The sequence below is a fragment of the Bombyx mori genome, chromosome 22 (genome assembly GCF_030269925.1).
Source record: "Bombyx mori chromosome 22, ASM3026992v2".
NCBI classification, from domain to species: domain Eukaryota; kingdom Metazoa; phylum Arthropoda; class Insecta; order Lepidoptera; family Bombycidae; genus Bombyx; species Bombyx mori.
Genome location: NC_085128.1, coordinates 5,825,907 through 5,851,537, shown reverse-complemented (window position 1 = coordinate 5,851,537; position 25,631 = coordinate 5,825,907). Strand labels below are relative to the sequence as shown.

General features: G+C 34.2%; 1 protein-coding gene and 1 long non-coding RNA gene across 3 annotated transcripts; one reads left to right on the top strand and one right to left on the bottom strand.

The window, feature by feature from the left end:
* Positions 1-515: 515 nt before the first annotated feature.
* Positions 516-1,397, bottom strand: LOC134200956 (uncharacterized). Its single transcript, XR_009976089.1, has 2 exons — positions 1,207-1,397; positions 516-896 (listed from the first exon to the last, which is right to left on the bottom strand). It is a non-coding gene; the product is annotated as an uncharacterized LOC134200956 (long non-coding RNA).
* Positions 1,398-12,258: 10,861 nt separating this feature from the next.
* LOC101743194 (MATH and LRR domain-containing protein PFE0570w) lies at positions 12,259-25,515 on the top strand. Of its 2 annotated transcripts, none has more exons than XM_004931909.5 (17): positions 12,259-12,485; positions 12,996-13,127; positions 13,382-13,582; positions 14,723-14,806; positions 15,172-17,991; positions 18,400-18,492; positions 19,142-19,300; positions 19,605-19,718; positions 20,468-20,572; positions 21,573-21,680; positions 21,772-21,855; positions 22,234-22,329; positions 22,973-23,062; positions 23,148-23,234; positions 24,090-24,203; positions 24,457-24,527; positions 24,650-25,515. In XM_004931909.5, the coding sequence occupies exons 1-17, from the start codon at positions 12,461-12,463 to the stop codon at positions 25,118-25,120; spliced, it is 4,854 nt and encodes a 1,617-aa protein (XP_004931966.2). In that variant the 5' UTR covers positions 12,259-12,460; the 3' UTR covers positions 25,121-25,515. The 2 variants fall into 2 exon arrangements, with proteins under 2 accessions (XP_004931966.2, XP_004931965.2); XM_004931908.5 differs by having other exon boundaries at positions 19,067-19,300.
* Positions 25,516-25,631: the final 116 nt, after the last annotated feature.

Below are 25,631 nucleotides of genomic sequence, written 5' to 3'. Positions count from 1 at the left end.
TACGCTATCAAATATGCAGCATAAAGAATAATAAAGCATACGCCGATGGTTCTAGTATATTTTTAATCTTTAACATTTTTATTTATTTAAAAAAACTTTCTGAATGCCTACGACCCCCGCGTATAGACCTAGTGACATTCATAATTCATAATCATTAATTTCTACCAATTAGTAGTAAAACATCAAACGAAACAACTTGTTTTTGTTTTTAAGAATGATATAATCTTAAAACTTTTTGGAAGAAGTCATTTACGTTTATACTGAGTTTTACGAAATTTACGACACTGGGTGGGTTAAATTGCTCGCAAAAAAAAGAAATAAAACTGAACTCTAGGCCAGATATATTCTTCTATACACTTTTATTATTTAAAGAAGTCAAGATAACTACTGTCATTAAAAGTACACTCGTGATCAATAAGGATGACATGGGTTGTATTTCTGAATAATGGACTATTTAATAAAACCACTACTGGCCGAATTATCGAAATTCGACCATAATTACTAACAACATAAGATTTTTAGTCATTTTGTTTATTATATTTTCACTTTTGTGTAATTACTAACATTTTGGAAAAATAATAATTGCTTAAAAATTTTAAATTGGAAACAGCAATTAACAGCTTTGTTTGTCTATCCATATTTAGATTAATTTATAACTATTTGAGCAGATAGTTACAACACATCGAATAAGAATCATAGAAGAAAAGTAAAAAGCAGAATGTTATAATATATAGTTATAATATAATTAGAATATCATATAGAATAGAATATAACATAATATAATATATACTGAATAGTCTACTAATTATAGCATGGAGGATTATCGACGCAAGGAGGTGGAGACTGCTGGACTGGAGGAGACCAGTGGTGCGTCCACCATGCGCTCGTCTGGTGAACTAAAAACAAATAGTTTCAATTAAAAGTAAAAATATTCATTCCGAAAATCCAATATCTGTGAAAAACATTATCACATTTAAAGTTTCAATAGAAATGCTGCAGCTATACGAAGAAACAAAATACACACTTCTAAGTATATCGAGTGGAAACAACAGATATCTAGCCATCAACGGAACAATACCAAGTAATATTATTTAGTGCAATAAACAAGAAAAAGCAAACATTTTATCCGATATCAAAGAACATATTTGAACTTCCATTAGCAAATAATTGTTTATTAATTGCAAAATATTATTTGTTTCATTTTACTTTAAATGTAGCCTTGTTTTGTACATAACCATTGTTTGTACTTTTCGTAAATCGAATTTCAGCCGAAGAAACGACATAAAGCGCTGTTATAACATTGCGGTATACTTCTTCAAACTACATAAAAATAACTCGTGTTTCAGTTTTATTTTTAAACAAAGTAATCTCATTATGAAGTTGGGTGTCAGATATCAAACTCGTGTGACAATTCTTGCATACAATGTAATAACATTGCCATCGCTTCAAAACGCTTTCGTATCAGAAGATCACGAAACTTCTTTCATTCTTTATTCTTTATTTGTACACACTGATAATAAAATACAGTAATTGGGATAAGATATAAAAAAAAATAAAAAAAATGGCGAGCTTAACTCAACAATTGAGTTATCTACCAGCTAACCGTTCTCAAAGAAGGAAAGCTTTACATTAGTGGGTAGATGAGTACAATCTAATTAGCAATAAAAATAACAAAAATACTACTAAAAAACACTAATACATAATATCAAACTATATACATACACAATTAGTCATGATTGTCGAAAATAAACCGACTTAACGAACAAGCTCCCACTGTATTTTTTGGAATAAACTAAGCTGCTATGTTGGAAGTAATTAATTGGAAAGAAAACTTATAAGTGCCTTTACCCAAAATATTATTTAAGGTTACGTGATCAAACAAATCACTTTTTGTATGTCCCGTACACGGTAAAACATAGCCCCGTCACCACTTGCCGTTCAATAATGATTTTGATCAAGACACTATAGTACACTAATTCTCTTTAATCTTAATTTTAAAAAAACATTCAAAGTTAATATTTATTTATTCATTGCTTAGGTTGTTGGACGAGCTCACCTCCCACCTGGTGCTAAGTGATTACCGGAGCCCATAGATACCTACGACGTAAATGCCGCCCCCTACCTTGAGATATAAGTTCTAAGGTCTCAGTTTTTACAGTACAACGGCAACCCTTCAAACCAAAACTCATTACTGCTTCACGGTCGAAATAGGCAGGGTGGTGGTACCTACCCGTGCGGACTCACGTAAATTATAATTTTGCAGGTTTCATTATATTACACGATCCTTCACTGTGGAAGTCAATCGTAAACAATTGTTAAGTACGTATTTCTAATCTATATATATATAAAAAATGAATTGCTGTTCGTTAGTCTCGCTCGAGAACGGCTGGACCGATTTGGCTAATTTTGGTCTTGAATTATTTGTGGAAGTCTAGAGAAGGTTTAAAAGGTAGATAAATATAAAAATGCTCGGAATTAAATAAAAATAACAATTTTGTTTTTTCTTTGATTGTCCCCCGTGGGACGGAATCCTTTTGTTTGTTTTAAGTTTCTTTTATACAAAAGTTTAGGTCTTTTGTTTATCGATTGAAGCACTACGAAGTCTGCTGGGTCAGCTAGTATCATATATTATTTTTATATTAAATAAAACAAATAAACATCCAACGGCTCCAAGATAGAATTGTGTTCCTGTTTTATGGGTGAATCGTTCGTAAAAATAGGAATTCATAATCTTAGTAGATTTTATTTCTTAGTAGTTATTTATTCAATTTATTATTTAATTCTTAGTAGATAGTAATAATTTTAGTTGATTAATTCATTAACAGTTTATGATTTTATCGAAGATAGAATATTTAGTTTAACTTGCAACGTTTTGTGTTGGTTTTTGCTCTCACCGCCCCCTGTCCGATGCAGGAGAACGCGCATGCAATCCACACTGCATGTATTCACAAAAAAAACGAGTTTCATCCTCTTGTAGGTGACACGACAAATGGCTTCCGCACATGCCGGGAAGCTCTCACAATTCGCTGTTTGTATAATTATTTATTTAAAAAATAAAAACAAATATGGCAGTTTTGTTTTATGGTGTTTAAAATTCAAGATTTACAATCACAAAGAACACCTTAATATCGACATTTACATATTTTTATAACAAATCCAAATCACAATTTATACACCTTTTTTTTATTGCCCTTGTAGGCAGACGAGCATACGACCCACCTGATGGGGAGTGGTTACCGTCGCCCATGGACTTCAGCAATGCCAGGGGCAGGGCCAAGCCGCTGCCTACCGCTTAATACTCTCCACAAGCCTCGTTTGAAGAAGGACATGTCATAGCGCTCGGGAAACACCGTGGAGGGGAGTTCATTCCATAGCCGGATGGTACGTGGCAATACACTACATTCACCCTTATTAAGAGTTAATTATCCATCATTTTCCTCGATTCGATATCATAGAGGTATCAGCTTTCGACATAGTTTACGTGTAATTAGTACATGTGTTCATCGGAGTTACAGTTTCGAAAAACTAGGTATTTTTCGTTGTTACGAAAAAATAACAACTAACAACAAATATCAAACATAACAAGAATAACAACGAATAACATTCAAATATAAATTCTAAACCATAAATATATTCAGTAGCGATTTGATTTAGCGTTTTTTTTTTATTGCCCTTGTAGGCAGACAAGCATACGGCCCACCTGATGGTGAGTGGTTACCGTCGCCCATGGACTTCAGCAATGCCAGGGGCAGAGCCAAGCCGCTGCCTACAAAGTTAGTTTTAAGTCACAACCATGTTTAATTGTGATTTTTGTTCGCGCTATCAGTTTTTAACTACATTCCAAACAACGGAAGTTAGTTTAAAGCATTCTTAAGACAACGGGGAGTAACTTTCGTAAGTGTTTTGTTGCAACAAACATTTAGGAGGCCATCGCAACAGCTCGCGTGCGTATTCTGTACGTAAACTTTATCTACGGTAATGTTAGCTCATTAAGCAGACTGTGGTAGGTAATGCTGTTTGATGTTTCAAAGTCGTTTTAATGCTTTTGTGTTTATTTTCACAAATGTTTCTACGTTTTCTTTTTCACCGGTATAAATGAACGGGCAAACTCACCTGATAGTAAGCAGTTACCGAAGTCCAGAAACCTCAGAATGTGAATACCGTGGCTTCGAATGATGAATTCGAAGTCTGAACTACATCGGATATCTTTTTTATCCGGAACCTGTGATTATTGGCGACAGGTAAACCTACTAAGCTCGCGCGACTTTCTGAATGGGTCGCGATTTCGATCCGGTGGTGGATTCAGCGAATCATTGCTCTTGCCAGGGCTAATGTTAGCAAAATTATTTCAGTGTGTGCCCCTTAAACTCGCCCACCAACCAAGCGAAAACCAGAATAGTCTCTCGAAGCTACTAACAGATGCTTAGCTAACAAATACTTAGCCAAAAAGAGGCGGCAGGAAGGTAGTAAGCTTTAATACCTACTCAAAATAATAATTAGGGGTAAGTTGGCAAAAATCTCAGGGTCCTGAACCGGAGAAAGTAAATTGTGGATGGACTATATGAATTTATAGGTCATATAATCTAAGGCAAAATGTTACATTTAGCTTGTCGTTGGCTTTATATCATTATGAAGTAACAAAACTCACGACACAATATGCGAGCAAAGGACGGGTACAAAATACAATAATTTCATGTTGCAAAAAAACCCATCTATAGCGTGGTAGAAACGATTTATCGATAAAAACATTTTTGATGGTATACAAAAGAAAATAACAATTGAAGATCACAGTCTTTTGTTTTCAAATTATATAACAAATTCAACCAAGAGGGCAGTAGCCATTTAAATAGCACGGTAAGGAGGGACGCGCATCATTTCACAGAGAATCAAAAGATAAGTCCGTTAACGAGCCGAGACATAACGACGAACGAGTACACAGAAAGGATATTGAATAATAAGTTGCATTCTACCGTATTACTAGAATAGCATGTGCTTATTTCGCTTTGACAAAAATAATGGCCGCGTATAAATCACAAGCTCTCACCGCCATCTCGTGTTTGATGTCGCTATTCTGTAGAATGTTCTGGATATCGAGTCGGGAGCTCGACATTCACAAAGCCTTATTTATTTTGAAATAACTATATTTACTCTGCGAGATCACTTCGCTTGCAGAGCTCTTTGCGATCACATCGCTTCTAACTAATTTTTATGGAATACTAGTGAAGCCCGGCTATGCTTTGATGTGACTATCGCAAAATCCAATACGAAATAAACCTTTTTTTTTCAAACTACTTGCGAGCCACCGGTCTTATTTTATCAGAAACCTACCTGCGAGTTTCAACTCAATGAAATAAACGCCGTACAAATACGTAGAACGCGAACAAAGAAACCCTTATATAAGAACTAGCGGCCAGCTCCGGCTCAAAATTTTCAACGATATTTGACGTTGTTTTATTTTTTTAAATAAAAGAACACTTATTGCGGCATAACTATAATAGTTAGACATATGCTATCGCGACACTTTGTAAATAATAATGTGTTCTTCTACAAAGTCGTAGTACATTATTTTATTCCATCATCAATAGTTTTCGCGGGACACGCGATGTAAAGAATATTTTAGGTAATTTTTTTACATCTTGGGTTACATTATTGGAGTTTTAGTAAGGATCCCTAATTTTTTTCAAAAAAGATTATTGCCTATGTCGCTCGGTGTAGCTTCCAAATAGTGAAAGAATTTTTCAAATCGGTAGTTTCGGAGACTATTCAATACAAACAAACAAACATATCTTTCCTCTTTATAATATTATTATTATAGTATAGATATTTCATTTTTAGGTTTCAGTTTAGTATTTCTCAATAGAGAACGATTACAAATCGTGCGCCACACTAAGCTCGAAATCTCAGAGTATCCTACTAGTAATAAGGCGTCTTATAATCTAAATTAATAAGTTTAAATTAAATTTCAAACGCAGGAAGTTTCAGTCGGAAGTTTAAACTGCACGGTCGGTTCGTGCAACACATTTAATGAAGCCTGCACTGCCGTGTGGAAGCATTCAAATTAAATTACACGAGACACCCTACTTACGCTCTAAGGAAGTACTTACAAGATTAGAACTCGAGACGATAGAGCAGTGCGGGAAGCAGAGAGAGTCATATGCAAAACTAGCGCTACATATTCGTAATGCCGGTTTAATTATTACGCAGATAGCGAAAGAAACGCAAAACACCATCATTTAGGTTAATGCTACTGATAAAACTATAGAGTGTTTTCAATTATTGAATGGTGTTAAGGCGTCTTGTGATACGCATGTATAGTTATCCGTACGGATAGGTACCATCAACCTATCCGTTCCTGCTGCGAAGCAACTGAGACTTCATGTCTCATGGTGGGTGATGGCATTAATCTTAACAGCAGATAACCTTTTAACAGTAGATAGGCCGTAAACTCATTTACGTGTACAAGCAATTAAAAAATATATTTCGAGCCCAACATCATATACACAACCTTCAACTTTATTAAAATTTGCTTAACCATAGTAACATAATTATTTTTATTATTTGACTAAAAAGAATAAGTTCGGAAAATGTGATAGCATTATTAAGTATTAATAATAATAGTATTCGAATAAGAACGTAATCAAATAAGTTTGTGTCATTTTAAAATAAAATGTTAATACAATTTACGGTCTAGCTCCAGGCCTATACTAGCGAAGCCCGACCGACTCTCTATACTAGCAAACTTCCTGATTTACACCCTTGTTATTTGAAATTCATAATGGATTTTTCATACATATATTCTTTTTTCTTCATATATCCGGAACCATCGCAATACTTAATTTTATTACGGCATTTTGATAAAAATCCCAAAAAAGATACCAAAACAAAAAAAAACATACCTCCTTGATAGTGTTTCTCACAGTTATCCCAACGAGGTGAAAAATTAATTTTTAGCCGTTGCCAATTTTACAAAGTATTCGGTTTTTAATTTCTCTTCTGTGAATGCAGAGTCCTTGAGCAATTGCTCTATCTACTACAGTTTTATCAATGTAGATTTCGATCTTGTAACTCAAAGTGGACAGTAACATTTAGGACGTAATATCTATGGGCTGTCATAATAAACAACTGGAGAGCTTGGTCGCGCCTGTTAATTATAATAATAAATAAAAATGTTATATTACGAAATTAGTGGTTACTACACCAGCTACTTACTCGATGATTTTACTGAAAGAATTATATTGCATTTATAGTATTATTTTTATAAATGACTAGCTGACCCGGCAGACTTCGTAGTGCCTTAATCGATAAATAAAATACCTAAACTTTTGTATTAAATAAACTTAAAACAAACAAAAGGAATCCGTCCGACGGGAGACACATCAAAGGAAAAACAAAATTGTTATTTTTATTTCATTCCGAGCATTTTCATATTTATTTACCATTTAAACCTTCCCTGGACTTTCACAAATCATTCAAGACCAAAATTAGCCAAATCGATCGAGCCGTTCTCGAGTTTTAGCGAGACTAACGAACAGCAATTCATTTTATATATATAGATTTTAATTACCTAGTCACCTACTCTATATTATGATATAAAATTGCTAAATTCGCTTACACTAAATATTACAAGTATAAACTTGCTTACGTTTTGTAGAATATGTTTTTTTGTAACTTTTGCAATCGAAGTTTGAAAGTTTAAATTTAATAATGAATATTGTACTAATATATTATTTGAGTGAGATTGTGTTATCATAGTTTTTCATAGTTTGAAACTGCTAATGATTAATAATTTAATTTGCGCTGCTAATGACCATATGACGTAGTGATCGTAAACATTAAACTAAATAAATGCTATGTAACGATAATAATTGCGGTAGGCAGCGGCTTGGCTCTGCCCCTAGCATTGCTGAAGTCCATGGGCGACGGTAACCACTGACCATTAGGTGGGCCGTATGCTCGTCTGCCTACAAGGGCAATAAAAAAATAATAATTCAAATTGAAACTTTTCAGCTTCCAAAATTCGCATGACATCCACAGTTTTAAAAAATTCAAATTAATATGAAAGTTTTCAACTACGAGCATAGCGGGACTACAGAAGTGTGAATGAATATACTTGTAAATTATCACGTCATTTAAGCGAGGCTCGGCGGTGCAATTTCATGGTCGAGCGAGTCTTCCCAGTCGGTTTCGCAACGGGCACCTCTCGGTACCACACCGACTATCCCAACCATAGGTAATATCGCTTCACGCTCGGACACAGCTAAAAGCATCTCAAAACTTTAATAATTATGTCAGCTCAGAGCGCTCAGTATATTTGTGTCCAGTTAAATGTTTTTGGCGTTTCCAAGCTTCAGTCGTCGAGCGTATACCTACATATATATGTGTTTGTATTTAAACAGATAGTAATGATTTATATATGAACTGAAGTTTTTTTGGGATGTCACTTTTTAAGATTTTTTTATGTCAGATCTTAATAATTACGATCGTATCTCGGCTTATCAGATATGTTTCCGTCCTAGGTGGAAGTGTTCTCACACTTTAAAGTGCCTAAATTAACCCTAGCTAGAGCTACCTACTAGAGATTTACAGAATTTAGCACTGCAACTGAATCGCGACATGCTGAGAAGATCCGACGAAAAACCTTCAAGTCGAACTGCACAAGTAGAAGTCGAAAGGGTACACTCAAACCCACACTCATGCGTATCTCAATCTGTCTTCATCAAGAGCGGGATAGTTTTACAGGTAGCCAAGCCATTGAGACCTTAATGCTGACTCAAGAAGGCAGTAGCATCTTCATTGTAGTCTTTCTAACTGGTGGTAGGATGTCTTGTGAGTCCGCACGGGCGGGTACCACCACCCTGCCTATTTCTGCCGTGAAGCAGTAATGCGTTTCGGTTTGAAGGGTGGGGCAGCCGTTGTACCTAAACGGAGACCTTAGAACTCATATCTCCAGATGGGTGGCGGCGTTTACGTTGTAGATGTCTATGGGCTCCAGTTACCACTGAAGACCAGGTGGGCTGTGAGCTTTTCCACCCATCTGTGCAATAAAAATCTATAGTCTTCAATCGCTCATTCGCATTAAGTGAGCAAAAAGTTGTCTTGCCAAATTTTTATCGATGATGCATTTCAATGTTGCGAAGTACAAAGCTAGACACTTCATTAGATTAATTTATATACTTTTATCCCAAAGCCCATACTAAAGAGCTCTTCTTGTATTATACAATAAAATTGTATTAAATTCCGTTGATAAGAATAGGTGTGAAACGTAACACTGGTATCTGATTCAAACAATCAGTGTCATGACGGTCATTCCGCATTTGTCCAATATCTCTAAGGGTGTCTCGGTTACAAGGACATCCCTCGAGAGGAATGGGGTTAACATCGTTGAACGTAATTTCTGAAAAGGGTCATCAGGAAGATATAATGCCATTTCTGTACCCTTGATGTCTTTTTAAGAGCGGACCCACTTAACCCTAACTCGGTGCAGAGTTTTCTGGTAGATATTCGATGTCACTTCTGAAAAGTTAAAGGGATTGATAGCTCAAACATGTCAGGACTTCAACACTAGAATAATAAATAATAAGGCACTTAATTTTGTATTATGGAAAATTGAATTATTTTCGATATTAAAAACAGTTTTGCGCCGGTTAAAAAGGATTCTAAAAATCGTTAATTCATTTTGTATTACCATATTACCATTCTTATTCCTGTTCTTCAATATACAGATATGTACGGATTTTAATTAATGTCTTATTTTTAAATAGTATGGTTAAATGAAATACGAAAACGTCGGAATAAAATATATTTTTATTTTTTTATTATCCCTCCCCGACCCCGAATTCAATTGGCTCTGATATATGTATTTAGCTAAAAAATGAGAATGGTAAAATAGTAATCTATACTAATATATACATCTACAGTTGTTTTTACGGATGTTCCGTTATACTGGTGGTAGGACCTCTTGTGAGTCCGCGCGGGCAGGTACCACCGCCCTGCCTATTTCTGCCGTGAAGCAGTAATGCGTTTCGGTTTGAAGGGTGGGGCAGCCATTGTAACTATACTGATATCTTAGAACTTATATCTCAAGGTGGGTGGCGCATTTACGTTGTAGATGTCTATGGGCTCCAGTAACCACTTAACACCAGGTGGGTGTGAGCTCGTTCACCCAACTAAGCAATAAAATTAAAATAACTCCTTAACCATGCATCCGATTGACTTATAGATAATACATATTATACTCAATGGATAGTCTAATATTTATATGAGTGTAGGACCCCCCACACCAGTTGCGGAGGCGTTATTGATGAGAAATTTTGTGGGGGTGCGAAATAATAAAGGAATTGTAGATACGTATGATAAGCGTACGCGGATTAGTCCTTGGATTGTTCCGGGCTCCAGGCCAGCACCTAACGCAACCTGTATCTTGTACTATTCTTCTTTTTCCTTTACACTCTATCGTTAACTAATCACTAACAAATTTCGTCATCCCGATTCCCTATGATGATTTAAAAAAGTAAGTTTAATGACGTCAAGGTAAATATAACCTTTATGGCGCTTTTTTGCACTCTCGTGGTGGATTATGTTCAAAAACAATGTTCGATATATTCAATGTCTTTAATGTCCGGGGTCTCCACAGTGATTTCGACGTGGTTCCATCACCACTTATTAAGTGGTTACTGGAGCCCATAGACATCTACAACGAAAATGCGCCACCCACCTTGAGATATAAGTTCTAAGGTCTCAAGTATAGTTACAACGGCTGCCCCACCCTTCAAACCGAAACGCATTACTGCTTCCTACCATCAGTAATTCAAGAGGCCCTACCATCAGTAACATAAGAGGTCCTACCATCAGTAAGTCCTATCATCCTATCATCAGAATCCTGCTTTCAGGTCACATGTCAAAGCTGCTGAGAGCAAATTTTTATTTGAAGTCTAAAATCGACTGCAGTATTAAGAACGAATTCGGAGATTAAACCATTCATATCATCTCCACAAGTAATTCGATCCGTTTTTTATTGTGGTGTAACGGCGGTTATTAGGTTATCGTATCTCGATAACCTAAAATGGCAACCACCCACTTTGAGAGTTAATTTCAAAGTATCAATTACATTAAATAAAGGCTGTCCTCCCAATCAATGTACTGAAAGAAGTAAACTAGATCACCATTATTATTATTTTGACTTACATATTTTCTGGTAATTTAAGGGGCTACTTCAGCTGCGCCCGACCGGGTAGATGAGCTCACGGGCTCAACGAGAATTTGCTAAGACTAGCCCTAGCAAAAACAGAGCTTCGCAGAATCTACGACCGAATCGGAATCGCGACCCTCTAAGAAGATCCGGCGAGAAACTCAGTGGGTTGTGTCTATGGGTTTGTTCGCTCGTAGAAATCTTCGTCGTAATCGACAAATTCGAATAGGACAGGGATTGGTGCTTGAGGGGCCTAAAAGCACCAAGAGTGGACCCGGAGGACCCGACAATACATTTTTAGGGTGAGGGCGGCTTTGCGTTGGTCTGTCGTCTGGGTCGGGTAAGAAATTAGCGACGGACACGATAAAAGGTTTATCCTGACGCGCCTATTTGTCGAAGTAAGGTCACCATATAACTAAGTCTACTACTACTAAGTCTAGGGTATCGTAAGACCGAAGCCATGGTCTTTAGACGAAAAGTGTATTTAAACGCCATGCTTCTTGCATCGTACCTATTCGTGAAATATTAATAGTGACTCTTATAAGCTGCAACACGAACAGTTTAATGTTATGTAAATTATTTTATATATTTGGTCAATTTAGTCTTTCTTCAGTTTAATAATAAAGTAATGTAAATTACTGTGTTAACCTTTTATAATATTTATAAAACTGAATAGGTGTGGGAAAATAAAAAAAAATCGCAACGCGTGGTTTCTTATATGCTTTTGGTTTTAAAAGTCAATAATATACCATTATTTTACTTAGAAATTACCATATCTTTACCCATCGCTCCTTATTTAATTCTATTTCTTTTTTAAAATTCACTTCGACTCCGTAATTAATTTCAAATTAAACAGTTTCGTTTTATGGATTCCTTCCATTTCAGTTCCGGCCATTAAACAAAAAGTTTCGTAATTTGCCCAGGTCGGGTTTTCCCACCAAAAGAATAATAATTATGAAAGCATTCGGAACAAAATGGAATTCAGTAAAGACACATTAAAATTCTCTGTGAATGGGAATCATTAAAAAGGGATCCTTGTTTGCAAAAAATCTACCGGAAATGCTTGATTTCGGTGTTGCCATGATCTGAGAGCGGACCGTAGGCACGCGTTAAATTTGATATTTGGAATTGACAGTTCACCCACCGCGTCGTAACAGCTGTTTTTAACCAACCCAAACGAATAGAAAGCACGATTTTGAATAGCGGTTGTATTTCTTGCACGTGTATTTAGTGTGTTTTAAATAAAAGCTATTTAAATAAAATTTTCAAACCATGGATGATGAAGGCGTTGTTAAAGGTAAGCCTTATTATTTAATGCGTCCATTTTACGTATTTAAGACTGGAAAGCGTGGGTAATGATTACCTCGTTATCAGCGATTCCAATGCCTATTTCCACGACGCCGTCTGATTTCAACCCCAATTAACGGATTTTTCTCAAGAAGAAACGTTTCTTTGAAGATAGTCTTGGCTTATTAGATCGATTTACAACGTTACATGCGCGTTACTGCAAATATTCTATAATTTTTTTAAAGTCAGCACACCACAGTAAAATATATTGCGCAAGAATCAAGAATATTTTACATTGAAATATATTTAAAATTAAATTCCATATTTTTTTATTGTAAGATTATCATTAAATTACTTAATACTACTATTTATTTCTTCAACATTTTAACATTTATTTTAATACAGTAATGTGTTTGAATGAAGCAACCAAACTACGAATACAGTTAGAAATTTATAAAGCCAAGCATGGGCCTGATTTCTATATATAATGCTACTAGAATTGTTATTAATTGATTCACAGCCCCTATGACTCGACTGAGAAGAAGATTATCAGTCGAAGCTGACGAAGTGAAGTCGCCGGTTGCTACGCCTACTAAAAAAAGAGGTGGTAGACTGGCCACAAAACCTCAACTTGATCTAATAGACGAAAATGGTAGGTACCTATTCGTGAAAATTGTGAACACAAAGCATCCCATTTGTAGATGCTGCACGTATATTTAATGTAAAAATTATAAATTCTACATTTAAAATAACTAAACAATTAAAATTTATTGTCAATTTTCACTCTAAAAAAATAGTATTATAACTTTTGGTTAAAACCAAATTATAACTGAATTGAAATAGACAATTTATGTTTTAATTTTACTATTTTGAGCTTCAGCTGATTGTAGTATTTTTTTATTCCAGCCACAGAAAATGTTCCAAAGAGACAAACTCGCAAAACTAAAGCTAAAGAGATAGTTGAAGCTGAAGTCTCAGAAGAGAAGACATTGACACCATCCAGACGTAGCGCTAGAATCCGCTCAAACACCAGTCTTATTCTTGAAACAACACAAACTATTGATTCTCCTAGGGCTAAAAGAGCAGTGAGACGTACTTCCCAAGTTGGTATGTTATATTTAATATTACATACTAGCTGACCCGGCAGACTTCGTAGTGCCTCAATCGATAAATAAAAGACCTAAACTTTTGTATAAAATAAACTTAAAACAAACAAAAGGAATCCATCCGACGGAGGACACATCAAACGAAAAACAAAATTGTTATTTTTATTTAATTCCGAGCATTTTCATATCTATCTATCTTTTAAACCTTCTCTGGGCTTCCACAAATAATTCAAGACCAAAATTAGCCAAATCGGTCCAGCCGTTCTCGAGTTTTAGCGAGACTAACGAACATCTTCGGTGGTAGGACCTCTTGTGAGTCCGCCCGGGTAGGTACCACCGCCCCGCTTATTTCTGCCGTGAAGCAGTAATGCGTTTCGGTTTGAAGGGTGGGGCAGCCGTTGTGACTATACTGAGACCTTAGAACTTATATCTCAAGGTGTGTGGCGCATTTACGTTGTAGATGTCTATGGGCTCCAGTAACCACTTAACACCAGGTGGTCTGTGAGCTCGTCCACACATCTAACAAATAAAAAATAAAAAAAAATCAACTAATGAATTCATTTTTATTATACAATAGAAAAAAAAATCAAATAACTTTAAAAGAATTTAGACATGTCTCATAAACTACCGCCTTCATTGATGTAAACTACACAAACATTTTAGTGTTTTTTTTTGTATCTGTTCAGAAAAATACTATAGTTATTCCATATTCCATATGTCATTCCATATAATATTGAATATGATGTTATTTTTTAATGAATGAGCTCACATGAAACTTGGTATTAGGTGACTATGGGAACTCATAGACATCACAGTGTGAATGCTGTCACCCACCTTGAAAGATGAGATCTAAGTGTCAGTAAACAGTGTAGAGGAGGTCCCAACTTCTCAAATTAGACTGCACGACTTCTTTGATGTGTGGCTTGCAATAATCCCTACCACTAGTAATGGGTGTAATAATGCTTCAACCAATATAATTAGTAGTAACATTGATTATGGGAACATCTAAATGTATTTCTTGGATGAGTTCTACTCATTATCTTGGATGTGTAATTTTCGGTACTCAAAAAAGAAAAGACTGGCTGTTACTGTAATCTTCAATTGTAACTTAACTTTCGTTATAAGATACTCTTAATTTTAGGTAGTGATAGTGAAGCGCCATTAACGCCTGCTAGGCAAACTAGAAGAACAAGAAAGGATTCATCATCAAGCATCGACAAGCCAGGTTTATATTTTTTTCTATTTTTATGTGTTGTCAATTGTAATGAGGCTGTCTACACAAACAAAAAGATTTTGTGGGAATTAGATGGATAGATTGTAAGGAACTAAATGGGCTAACTTAACAGACATATTGTGTACGATCTTTTGACCAGTTTCATGAAGATTCTTACTTGTGCTCCAATGAATTTCTTGTGTGATTAATAATTTTGGATCTAAATTCTATTGAACCCCCTTGATATAGGGTATCTTTCTTGACTGTTTAGAATGCTATAAAATATATTTCGTAAAATACTTTTTAACAAAAATATAATTTGAACAATTTAATAGAAAAAGAGAGAAATAACTATTAATTCTTATCTTTTTTTATAGTGGAAAGAAAAGTTAGTACACCACACACTGGTAAAGTAACAGAAGTGATTGGGGAAGAGCCAGAGTTTAGTGCTGATATAGTTGAAATCAATGATACTTCAGCGAGAAAGAGTCCTAGGCTTAATAACAGTAAAAGTGAAAACACTATGCCTCTTCCTGAAAATAATAACATTAAATCTGACGAACTTGATTCTTCTAATGATAAAGACGTGAAATCAAATAATGAAGAAACTATTGAAAAGAAACAAAACAAAAATAAAAACATAACATTGACAGAAGAAAATGATGCTTTGGTGAATGCTTCTAGTGTTAATCTAATTAAAAATATGGATACTAAAAAGAAAAATATCTTAGACTTGAATAAAACCACTTCTGTACTAGAACAAAAAAGTGGTTTTAAAGCTAATAGACACAGAACGAAATCATTGACAACAATTCATGTTTCTCAGACAAATGATGAAAACTTTTTCAGTGATAACGAAATAGTTAAGAAAAAAAAGAAAAACCGCACGTCAATCATAGATCAAGGAGATAATGTGTCAGGCTTAGATAATGAACCAAAGAATACATCATTAAATAAAATTTTATCAAGTAAGAAAATTACTAGCGATAATAATGACGACTCAAAATGTAATACACTGAAACTAAACAAATCAATTAACATTAATACTGAAACCAGCAACACAGAACTCTACCAAGATGATTGCCTAACTGGAAAAACGAAGGAATCTAAAAAACTCACAAGAAATCTTTTTGATAAATGCCCTGATGAATTACAAACCCAAATATTTGTAGTAGATTCTGACACAGACAGTATAGGCAAGGTAAAAGAAAACAAACTAGATACAGACGATCAATGTGTCCCAGTTATAGATCATGCATCAGAAAATATTGAAAATCTAAGTTTAAAAAGAAATGACAGTTGTGAACCAATGGATGTAGATGAAACAATTCCACAAAATATTACATTTAAAGAATTTAATGACCATGAAAACACAAAAGAAAAAAGGCGTAAATCATCGCTTAATTTATCATCCAAGAATCTTCAAGTCACCGAAAGTTCAAGTAGAATAAACCGGAAATCAACGTCTCAATCAGAGTCACAAATAATAGACAAAATACCAAATGAAAATAAAAGCACTTTAATATTATCCCATTTAAAAGAAACTTCCCCAAATGTTATGAAAAATATGACAGAATCGCCCAAAGGAAACAATAATCAACAATTATCAAATACATCTGATTTTGTTAAAGCTGCAGATGCCGACAACAAAAATAAATCGTCAAATTATTTGACAAGTACTCCACTACAGCAAAAATCCTTCAAAAAACTAGGAATGCAAATTGATACTTCAATTATAAGCCCTAAATCCAGTAATAAGGAAGAAAACTTAAGAGACGCTAATAAGGATTCAAGGTCAAATTCATTTTCAAAATCAAACGTAAGCAAAAGTAACATGTCTAAGAAATCAAACAGAACAACAGTTTCAAATAATTCAGATTCCTCAGATGAGAGTGAATGTGAAGAGGAAATATCAAAGCCTAGTAAATTTGTTGATTATGAAGCAGCAGAAGCACATAAAAGCTACGAATCAGGCGAAAGCCAGGATGAAGATGAACGACAGTATGAACAGGAAAATGAGCTAATAGAAAAAGGAGAAACGTTAGAAACTGAAGATGAAATCTCAGATGACACTGATTACGAAAAAGATTCCTTTGTAGTTAGCTCTGATGCAGAAGATGACCAGTTATTAAGTGGATCTGGAGATAATCTTTCTATGAGTGACAATGAGTTGAAAATGACCGCGAAATCTAAACAAAAATACAATGAACGTAAATTAAAAGAACAAAAAACAGCATCAAGAGAGATGTATGAGGCACGACATAAAATAAATAATTCTGACAAAATACTTGACGGATCCACATCGAAAAAAAACAAACGTCAAAGATTAGATTCGTCAATGTTGATTTCTGATGAAAATGATTCTAATAGTACCGATAAACAACCAAGAGGCAAGAAAAACAAACATCAAAGAATTGATTCCAGTCAGGACATTAGTATTGATAAGTCTGAAACAAGCATGACAAAGAAAAAGAATACACGTATATCAACATCAGCAATTGAAGACAATGATTATAAAGAAAACCAAACCGAAATGAATAAGTCTAATAATGAAATAGAAACAAGAGTTTCAGATAATTTAAAATCTAAGGATGATCCACTATATGTACAGATCAAAGAAGAACCAAAAACACCACAAAAAATGAATTTTTCTGTAGTTAAAATTACAGATAGCATTGAAGAAGTACTTGTTGATGAAAATGCCACCTTACTAAAAGGCATCGAAACTTCGGATCCTTTGCAAGATACTGAATCACACGACGAATCAGATTCAAGTACCAACGAAAAAATTATGAATAGTTACAATACCGTTCTTGAAGAACTTCAAAATAAATCAAAAAAAATCAAATTGTTTGACACCTCATTGAATGAAAACAAAAAGAAGAAAAAAGTCAAAGAACCCATTATTGAAGAACTAAATCTTACTAAACCCAAGCATAATGTTAAAGACAAGAACTCAAAGAAAAATAAAGCCGAGAAATCTGAATACAATAAGAAAAATGATAACAGTCGACTCTGTGAGGATGATACAGCATCCGATTCAATTGATATGAGATTACTTTTCCCGGAAGATAGCAATGACAGTGAGCTAAGTGAAGTTAAAAATAATCAAGATCAACATAAATCTATAAGCCCAGCACCGGATTTCATTCCTCTGAAAAAAACCGAAGCTCAAACTGATATCAGCGTAAAAAATGGTAAACAAAGTTAATTAATAAATATATAAATTCATTTACCAAATTTATACACAGAAAAAGGGTTAGACAGTCGACTATCTCATATTAAGATACCAGTCACAATATTTTCCAACTTACAACAACATACAATATTTTACAGTCGTTCGAATGCGGGAAATCAAATTAAAAGAATATGTTGAAAGTAATCAATGTAGCTTCAACATTTTCAAAAGTCCAAAAATTCTTAAAACAATGCAACACAAAACATCCAAATATTAATGATTCGTTTAGTTAGGCATCATCAATTATTGGTAGGATCAGAAATATTAGTATTTATTAACCAGCTAACCCTTTTCATATAAATGTATATATATTATAATTTTCCTTTTACAAGATGTACGAAGTTAATATAAATCTCTTCTATTTCAGAATCTGTGTCAAATGTAGACACGAAAGATGTATCATTAAATACTAGTAAAAAAAAGCGGATATCTTTGGAAAGTCAAGTTGCAGAGACTGCAAGTAAGGGTTAATTATATAATACATATAATAATTAATTTATTAATATTAGTGTAGTTAAGTAATTTAAGTCGTCGCGGCCTAAAGGATAAGACATCCGGTGCATTCGTCTTCAGCAATGCACCGGTGTTCGAATCCCAGGCGGGTACCAATATTTCTAATGAAATATGTACTCAACAAATGTTCACGATTGACTTCCACGATGAAGGAATAACATCGTGTAATAAAAAACAAACCCGCAAAATTATAATTTGCGTAATTACTGGCCGTAAGACCTCTGGTGAGTCCGCGCGGGTGGGTACCACCACCCTGCCCAATTCTGCCGTGAAGCAGTAATACGTTTCGGTTCGAAGGGTGGGGTAGCCGTTGTAACAATACTTGAGACGTTAGAACTTATATCTCAAGATGGTGGCGGATTTACGTTGTGGATGTCTATGGGCTCCAGTAACCACTTAACACCAGGTGGGCTGTGAGCTCGTCCACCCATCTAAGCAATAAAAAAAAATTATATTACGATATTCCTTAATAATCTGTTAAAATTTGTAAACCTATTTGAGAAAATAACATTTTCTTTTAGATGATCAAGATCAATCGTTTAATTTCATTATTGACACAGTCGGAAACAAATCTGACAACCAATCAAATATTTCAGTTCAGAACAGTGATAAGAAACAAAAAGACAAACGCAAAATCGTCACAGTGGATGACGAATCAGTCATTTCGATAGATAGCCTCTTTTCTAGCTGTAAAAAGAAAAATAAGAAAACCTATTTTAACAATGACGATGAAAATGAAGATGTTGCGGAAATATGTAAGTTTAATTTATTCCATTTTATTATAAATAAATATACTTTGGTTCTAGCCACAATAATACAGGGTGTAAAAAAAAACCTTCTCGATGCGAAGCAATAATACTTGAAAACAATTAATTTAATAATAAAATAAATAGAGTGAAGACACTGTTTTTATTGTATTATCATTATCAAGAATCACTGCACTGATACTGCCAGTTATTAAGACGTTTACGAAGACTTTTCGCTTCCGCCAGATAATTATTTTATTAACAAAACTATAATAATAGAAATACCTATATATATATTATTTTTCCATTGCAGCTGTCATCCCATCAGACAATACCACTCCGAAAAGTGAGAAGAAGAACAAGAAAGGGAAAAAGTCCTTAGATATTATGCAAGATGTTGCATCTACAATACACTCTGAAAACGAAGGTACACATTATTTAGCATTTGTTTATTCCCTCTGGGGGCAGAATAGCATACGGCATACAATGTCATGGTCGCTCATGAAATCATACCTCCTGAGTGAGATTCTTCTCATACCTCACTCTAGAACATGTCATAGCACTCAGGAAAGGTCGAGTGAAAAAGTCCAAAACAGAAAAATATGTGGTAGTTTGATCTTTCAAAAATCTTTGAGAACCCCCTAAATTAGGTGAAAACAGTAGCTCTAGATATTTTCTAGCCATTCCTAGATATTCATAATATGAGGATGGTGCCATGGTAAAAACTAGTTGACAGGATCATCTCGGAACAATCAGAATATTCCCTATAAAACATACAGTGCAAAGCACAAAGAAAACCGATGTCGCTCCACATGTTTCGGACCGACTTGCTTAGTCCCTATAGAAATTCAATAGAAGATTTTCAATTTGAATATTGAGGATAAAAAATATCATATAATAATTTAAAAAAGTATTCATATTGGTAATTTATACATTAAATATCCACCTGTTTATTTTGTAAAAAACTCCAAAGTTTATAAATTTTTATCATAATGTTTGTATCCAATTTAAAAAGAAATAAAATCTCATGATGCAATATCTGTATAGGTCTAATCAGACATTGGCTCATTGAAATGTAGTCTTATTTAACAATTTAATCTATATTAGAAATGAAAGTTCCCTATGTGTCATAGAATATAATTTAGAACTTAAAAAAATGTATTCTTAACATTACAGATATTCCTAATTCGGAAGAAGCCAGTGCCAAGCCCAAGAATAAAAAGAATAAGAAATCGTTGGATTCCATTGGAAATATTTCAGCTACCCATTCTGAATGTGAACGTAAGAAAATCGTCGATGCATAATACGCTACTAAACCCCTTAAAGAGTTTACTAGTAAAATATAATGTTATATACATAAGTCTCACAACAAACAACGACAACCTGAATTTATATATCTGAGTCGTCTATTATCAAAGGTGGCAATCTGTGCATTTGGACAAAAAAAAAATTATTGATATGTCAATACAGATTGATTTGAATATAATCGTCTCCTTCAAAGAATACGGTTCAAAACCTGCAATAAATAAAGGTTAATAGTTAACCTGTTATTTATCTAAGATGTCGTTCCCAAGAGTTTTGTGACTGCCAATGGAATACAAAGTCAATAATTCGTTTTTCTGATTTACCAATCATTGTCCAAAAGTCAGATTGCCGGCTTTGATAATAGTCGACTCATCTGTCCCAAAGCAATCATGCATTCTGGTATAAATTGTACATTAATATTTTTAAAATATTTTTAACTAAACCCGCCTGGATTTCCAAAATAGTGTGGGCAGTGGCAGTCCAATTTAAATTTCGTGACTTGCGCGATTAGCGTTGTGTTGTCCACGCTCTGATAGCAACTAAACTAGAGATGGGTCCTGAGCGCCTTCACCCATATAGTCCGATAAAAAATCTCGCCTAGATATATTCTGGCTGTAACTGACCTACAGTACGCCGGCCAGTGGTAACCAAACCAGGAGCTTGGATCAGCAGTGCTGATATAGCCCACTGAGTTTCTCGCCGGATCTTCTCAGTGGGTCGCGTTTCCGATCCGGTGGTAGATTCTGCGAAGCACTTCTCTTGCTAGGGTCAGTGTTATCAACACTCCGGCTTGAGCCCCGTGAGCTCAGCTACACACGTTAGGGTAAAGCTGAAATAACCTCTCAAGGCTATCAGCATAGGGAGGGGAAAAAAGTGCTGATACATATTATGTTTTTTTTATTGTGTCTTCAGTGTGTTGGATGAAATGAGCTCTGAAATGATAAATTTGTATTATTGAAGTGTTTTTCCATTACAGCAAACCTCTCTCAAAATAATGAAGTTTCAATTACATGTAGTAATAGTAAAAAGAAAAAGAACAAAAATCTAAATAGTTCTCAGGATCTAACACAAAGCTGTATCACTGGTGAGTGTCTGTTCATTTAATTTTCCTTAAAAATGTATTTATTCTAAAATAATACATCCGTCATCATGAACATAAATATTAATTATTGCAGGTGAATCTCCAGAGGAATTGGTCCAAAGCAACGGAAATGACAAGAAACGTTTGTCCCTTAATAAAATACAAAACACAAGCGAAGGTAAAATTTAAAAAAGTTTTAGACTGTTTGTTGAATAAGAAGTCGTAGAGATTAGTTCTTTCTTTAAATAGCTACTGAGCATTGAAATGATTGGAAAATAAAATAAAATATTAAATTTGAAAGTTAGATTTAAAATTCATTCTTTTTTTTCTGGAATAAACGAGTACAGGTATGTTTTTTTGAGGCCGTTCTCGGTGGGGGTAGCTCAGCGTGTAGTGGAGGAATAGGGAACCACTTAAAACTTGGCGCAGTCAGCCTTGGCGTTATAACTCCATTGGTGAGAAGTCGCGGCAGTATCGGACCTAATCTTCCGCAACGGTGGAATAGCAACCCTGCTTCATAACTAGAATGCTAAAAGTAAATGCTTATTTATTTCAGTAAATGAGAACATCGAAGATAATCCAGCTAAATCCAGTGGCGGTAAAAATAAAAATAAACCAGTTCATGATTTATCTGGTACCCAAATTGAAGAAAGTAAGTGATATTTTTTTTAAATAATTTCTTTTAAATTCTCTTTAAAGAACGGAATATGATCAAAAATATTTAGTTGTTTACTAATACTTTTCGCACTAAATAAAATGTCTATATAATCTTAATGTTAATGTTCGGCTCTGCTATTACTCATATGACCCTAGCCTCTTCCTACTTTCGGGTTTACGTCTATGGTGGCACTATCCTCACGTATTTTCCTAGATAAATCCCAAATTTCTTACTATACTCCCTCGGTACGAGAATTATTGCTCTCACTGATCCTGTCCATAATCCTGTTTTTCCTTCCGAGGCCCCACCTATGAATCGTAAGTCTCAAGTGGGCAGCATTATATATTTCTGAGTGTTCGTAGACTCCAATAACCGCTCAAAATCAGATCACTCTTAAGAATATCAGCTTATATTAACTAGTACGATAAAATCGTGTGGTTAAGGATTTATCTTTAAGGATTCTGATTAAATTGATATCGTTGTAACCTCTCAGATTCAGTTCTACATCAATATGTCTTCAAAACGTTGAGTTTTAAGTAGAAAATACAATATATACATCATGATATTTGGGTGGATATTGTTCTGAAGGGCTTTTTGTGTTTTTTTTAAATATTTTATTTGCACCTTTTCGTTTCAGTTGATGCTAATTCTGATGACGATGCACCTTTGGAGATTTCATTTAAATTTAACAAAAACGATAACCAGGAGCCACAGTGTCAAGAAATCGGTATGTACATATCAATTCAAAACTATAAGTAAGTATGTTAAAAAACATTATTGTGAATCACACTCTTCGATTGTCTATTTTTCAGATGAAAATACAATTCAAGGAAGTGAAGGTAAAAAATCGAAAAAGCGCAAACGTAAACCCTCCAAAAATGATCAAGAAGCTGTACATGGTTAGTTTTTGTTGATGAAAACTTTTACTGTTGAACCAGCTGATTTTAGACAAACGGATCTCTGTAAATCGAGGATATGGAGTCTTGCGCGTGTTCTGAAAAATACCACCGGCATCATTCCGGCTTATCTAGTTTATTCTAATTGAAACTGCTTTTACGGTTTAATCTCGCTTTTTTTTTTTGTCTTTATATTAATTCTGACATTCGAATGCTTCACAACTTTCGTGATGATGAACGAGGTGGTCAGTAGGAGAAAATATAATGACAATGATACAATGACGAGATTAAACCATAAAATAAGTTTTGTATTTATTATAGAAGTTTTATGGTCTAGAGTAGATGGTAGTAGATCAAGCAGCGACTAATATGATGATTTTACTGGGCGTTGAAGATTGCAAGTTTTTATAGATGATAGTAGAGGCTTTGAATTTTACATACAGAAATTACATTATTACTCAGATATCAATTATTTGCATCAGTTTGACTAAAAGGACTGAAAGAGCCTGAATGGCGCTATGTTATGAGAAGATGCGCTTGTGTGTCACCGACACGCACATTTTTATCTCGAACCGGTTAAGTTTTCCAGTTTGATGTATCCGTTTTACAATATAATTCTAATTTCAACCTCACGTCTCAAGTAGCGGCATTCATGACGTAATAAATATATACATACATATATATAAACTTCGAATAGCTGGAGGCAGGTGGGTAATGAGCTCATCTGCTGTGAGATACGCCAATTATAAGCATTATGTAAAACGGCATTGTCTAAAATGTCTTGATTTTACCAATATGATATTAAGAATAACGAACGAATAACAGTTAGTCTCATATCTCAGTTTGTTTATTTTATAGAAATCGAAAAAGATGTAAACGAAAAGCCAACATCAGAACACTTTACACTAGAGGAGAACAAAAAGAAAAAACGTAAATTAGCACAAGAAAATCGAAATGTGCCTGAAAACAAAGGTAAATGAAGGTTACAAAGAAACTTATAAAATATTTAATACAATAATTGATTTCTTTAAACTATTATTTATAATTGAAATACTTCACTACTCGCAAAAAAATCACACATGTGAACTGACATTAAACAAATATCTAAAACAAAATAGGTAACTAATAGACAGTTTTTTTTTTTTTTTCAAAGTCAACATTTCTTTAATGTATAGTACATTACATTACACTAGGAAAAATAATTATTGGTTTATTGTATTTGTAGATGAATCTGAAAAGAAAATGAACAAGAAGCGGAAAGCAAGAGATGATGATATTGCAGATTACAAAGCAAAGGTTTGAATAAAATAATTGATTTGAAATTATTTCGATCCTTGAGTGCACAAAATACTTTTCACAAACTATTAACAGATAAGTAGATTTATATTTAAATTGTGGTATTAAATTCTCTGTTTTAGGTTTTTAAAGGAAACTGTTTCGATAAAGTTACTGTAACGCGCTTACCTACGCACATCCTCGCTCAATTAGGAGATAAACCGAATAAAGAGAACTGTACAAAAGTGAAGAAACCAAACTTAATATCAACTACAAATTTTGTTGTCGAAGAACGTAAAGTTAGAAGAAATAAACCGTCAAATTATTTAGAAGAAAGTGTCTATCTCAACGACTCGCAAGTAACACAAAAATCTAAAGGGAAGCTGAAGAAACCAAAAGTATTACCATTTATACCTACAGCCTCAACCTCGGATGCTGGATTCACAACGAGCTTTAAAATAAATGTTTTGCCGCAAGACACAAAATTCGTGGCACAGACCAACAACATTACCAATTTTAAAGACCAGATTTTGGCAAAGCATAAACTTAAAAAATTCCATACTTTTGAAACATACAAAAATCAACGGAATCGTAAAGTTGCTAATTATTTTTGAACTAATTTAAAAGTAACGTAATTCACATAACATGACTGCCGCCTGTTAAACGATTCCAAGTATAATGTGTACATGTTTGTTGTAAGATACAAGCTAAGGCTATTTAAGAAACTTGCAATTTATTGTTAAATGATCCTTCTGTTTGTTTTGTTAAAGCATAACTCTTTACAGTGTCTACGTGATAAACATAAAAAGTGTCATTATTACCGTTTTAAAGCCAACATGAATTTGATTTTACCCGCCATATTGCATATTTCGTCACTAGGGGCGCTGACCAAAATGAAAATGGTATCGCCCATGTGTATTTCTGTGTTTCATGTGTTTTTCTTTACTGGATACTTTTTCATTCTCGTTTAATAATAAAAAAATCCCAAATATTTTATTTATTTTTGTAAGCGTTCTTTTTATTTTAATTATAGACACCTAGTAAAAATCCTTCCCGCCTTCTCATGCCGGTGTAAACAAATCGCCATGTTTGTAAAATGTGTAGTGCTCCAAACATTGGTAAGTT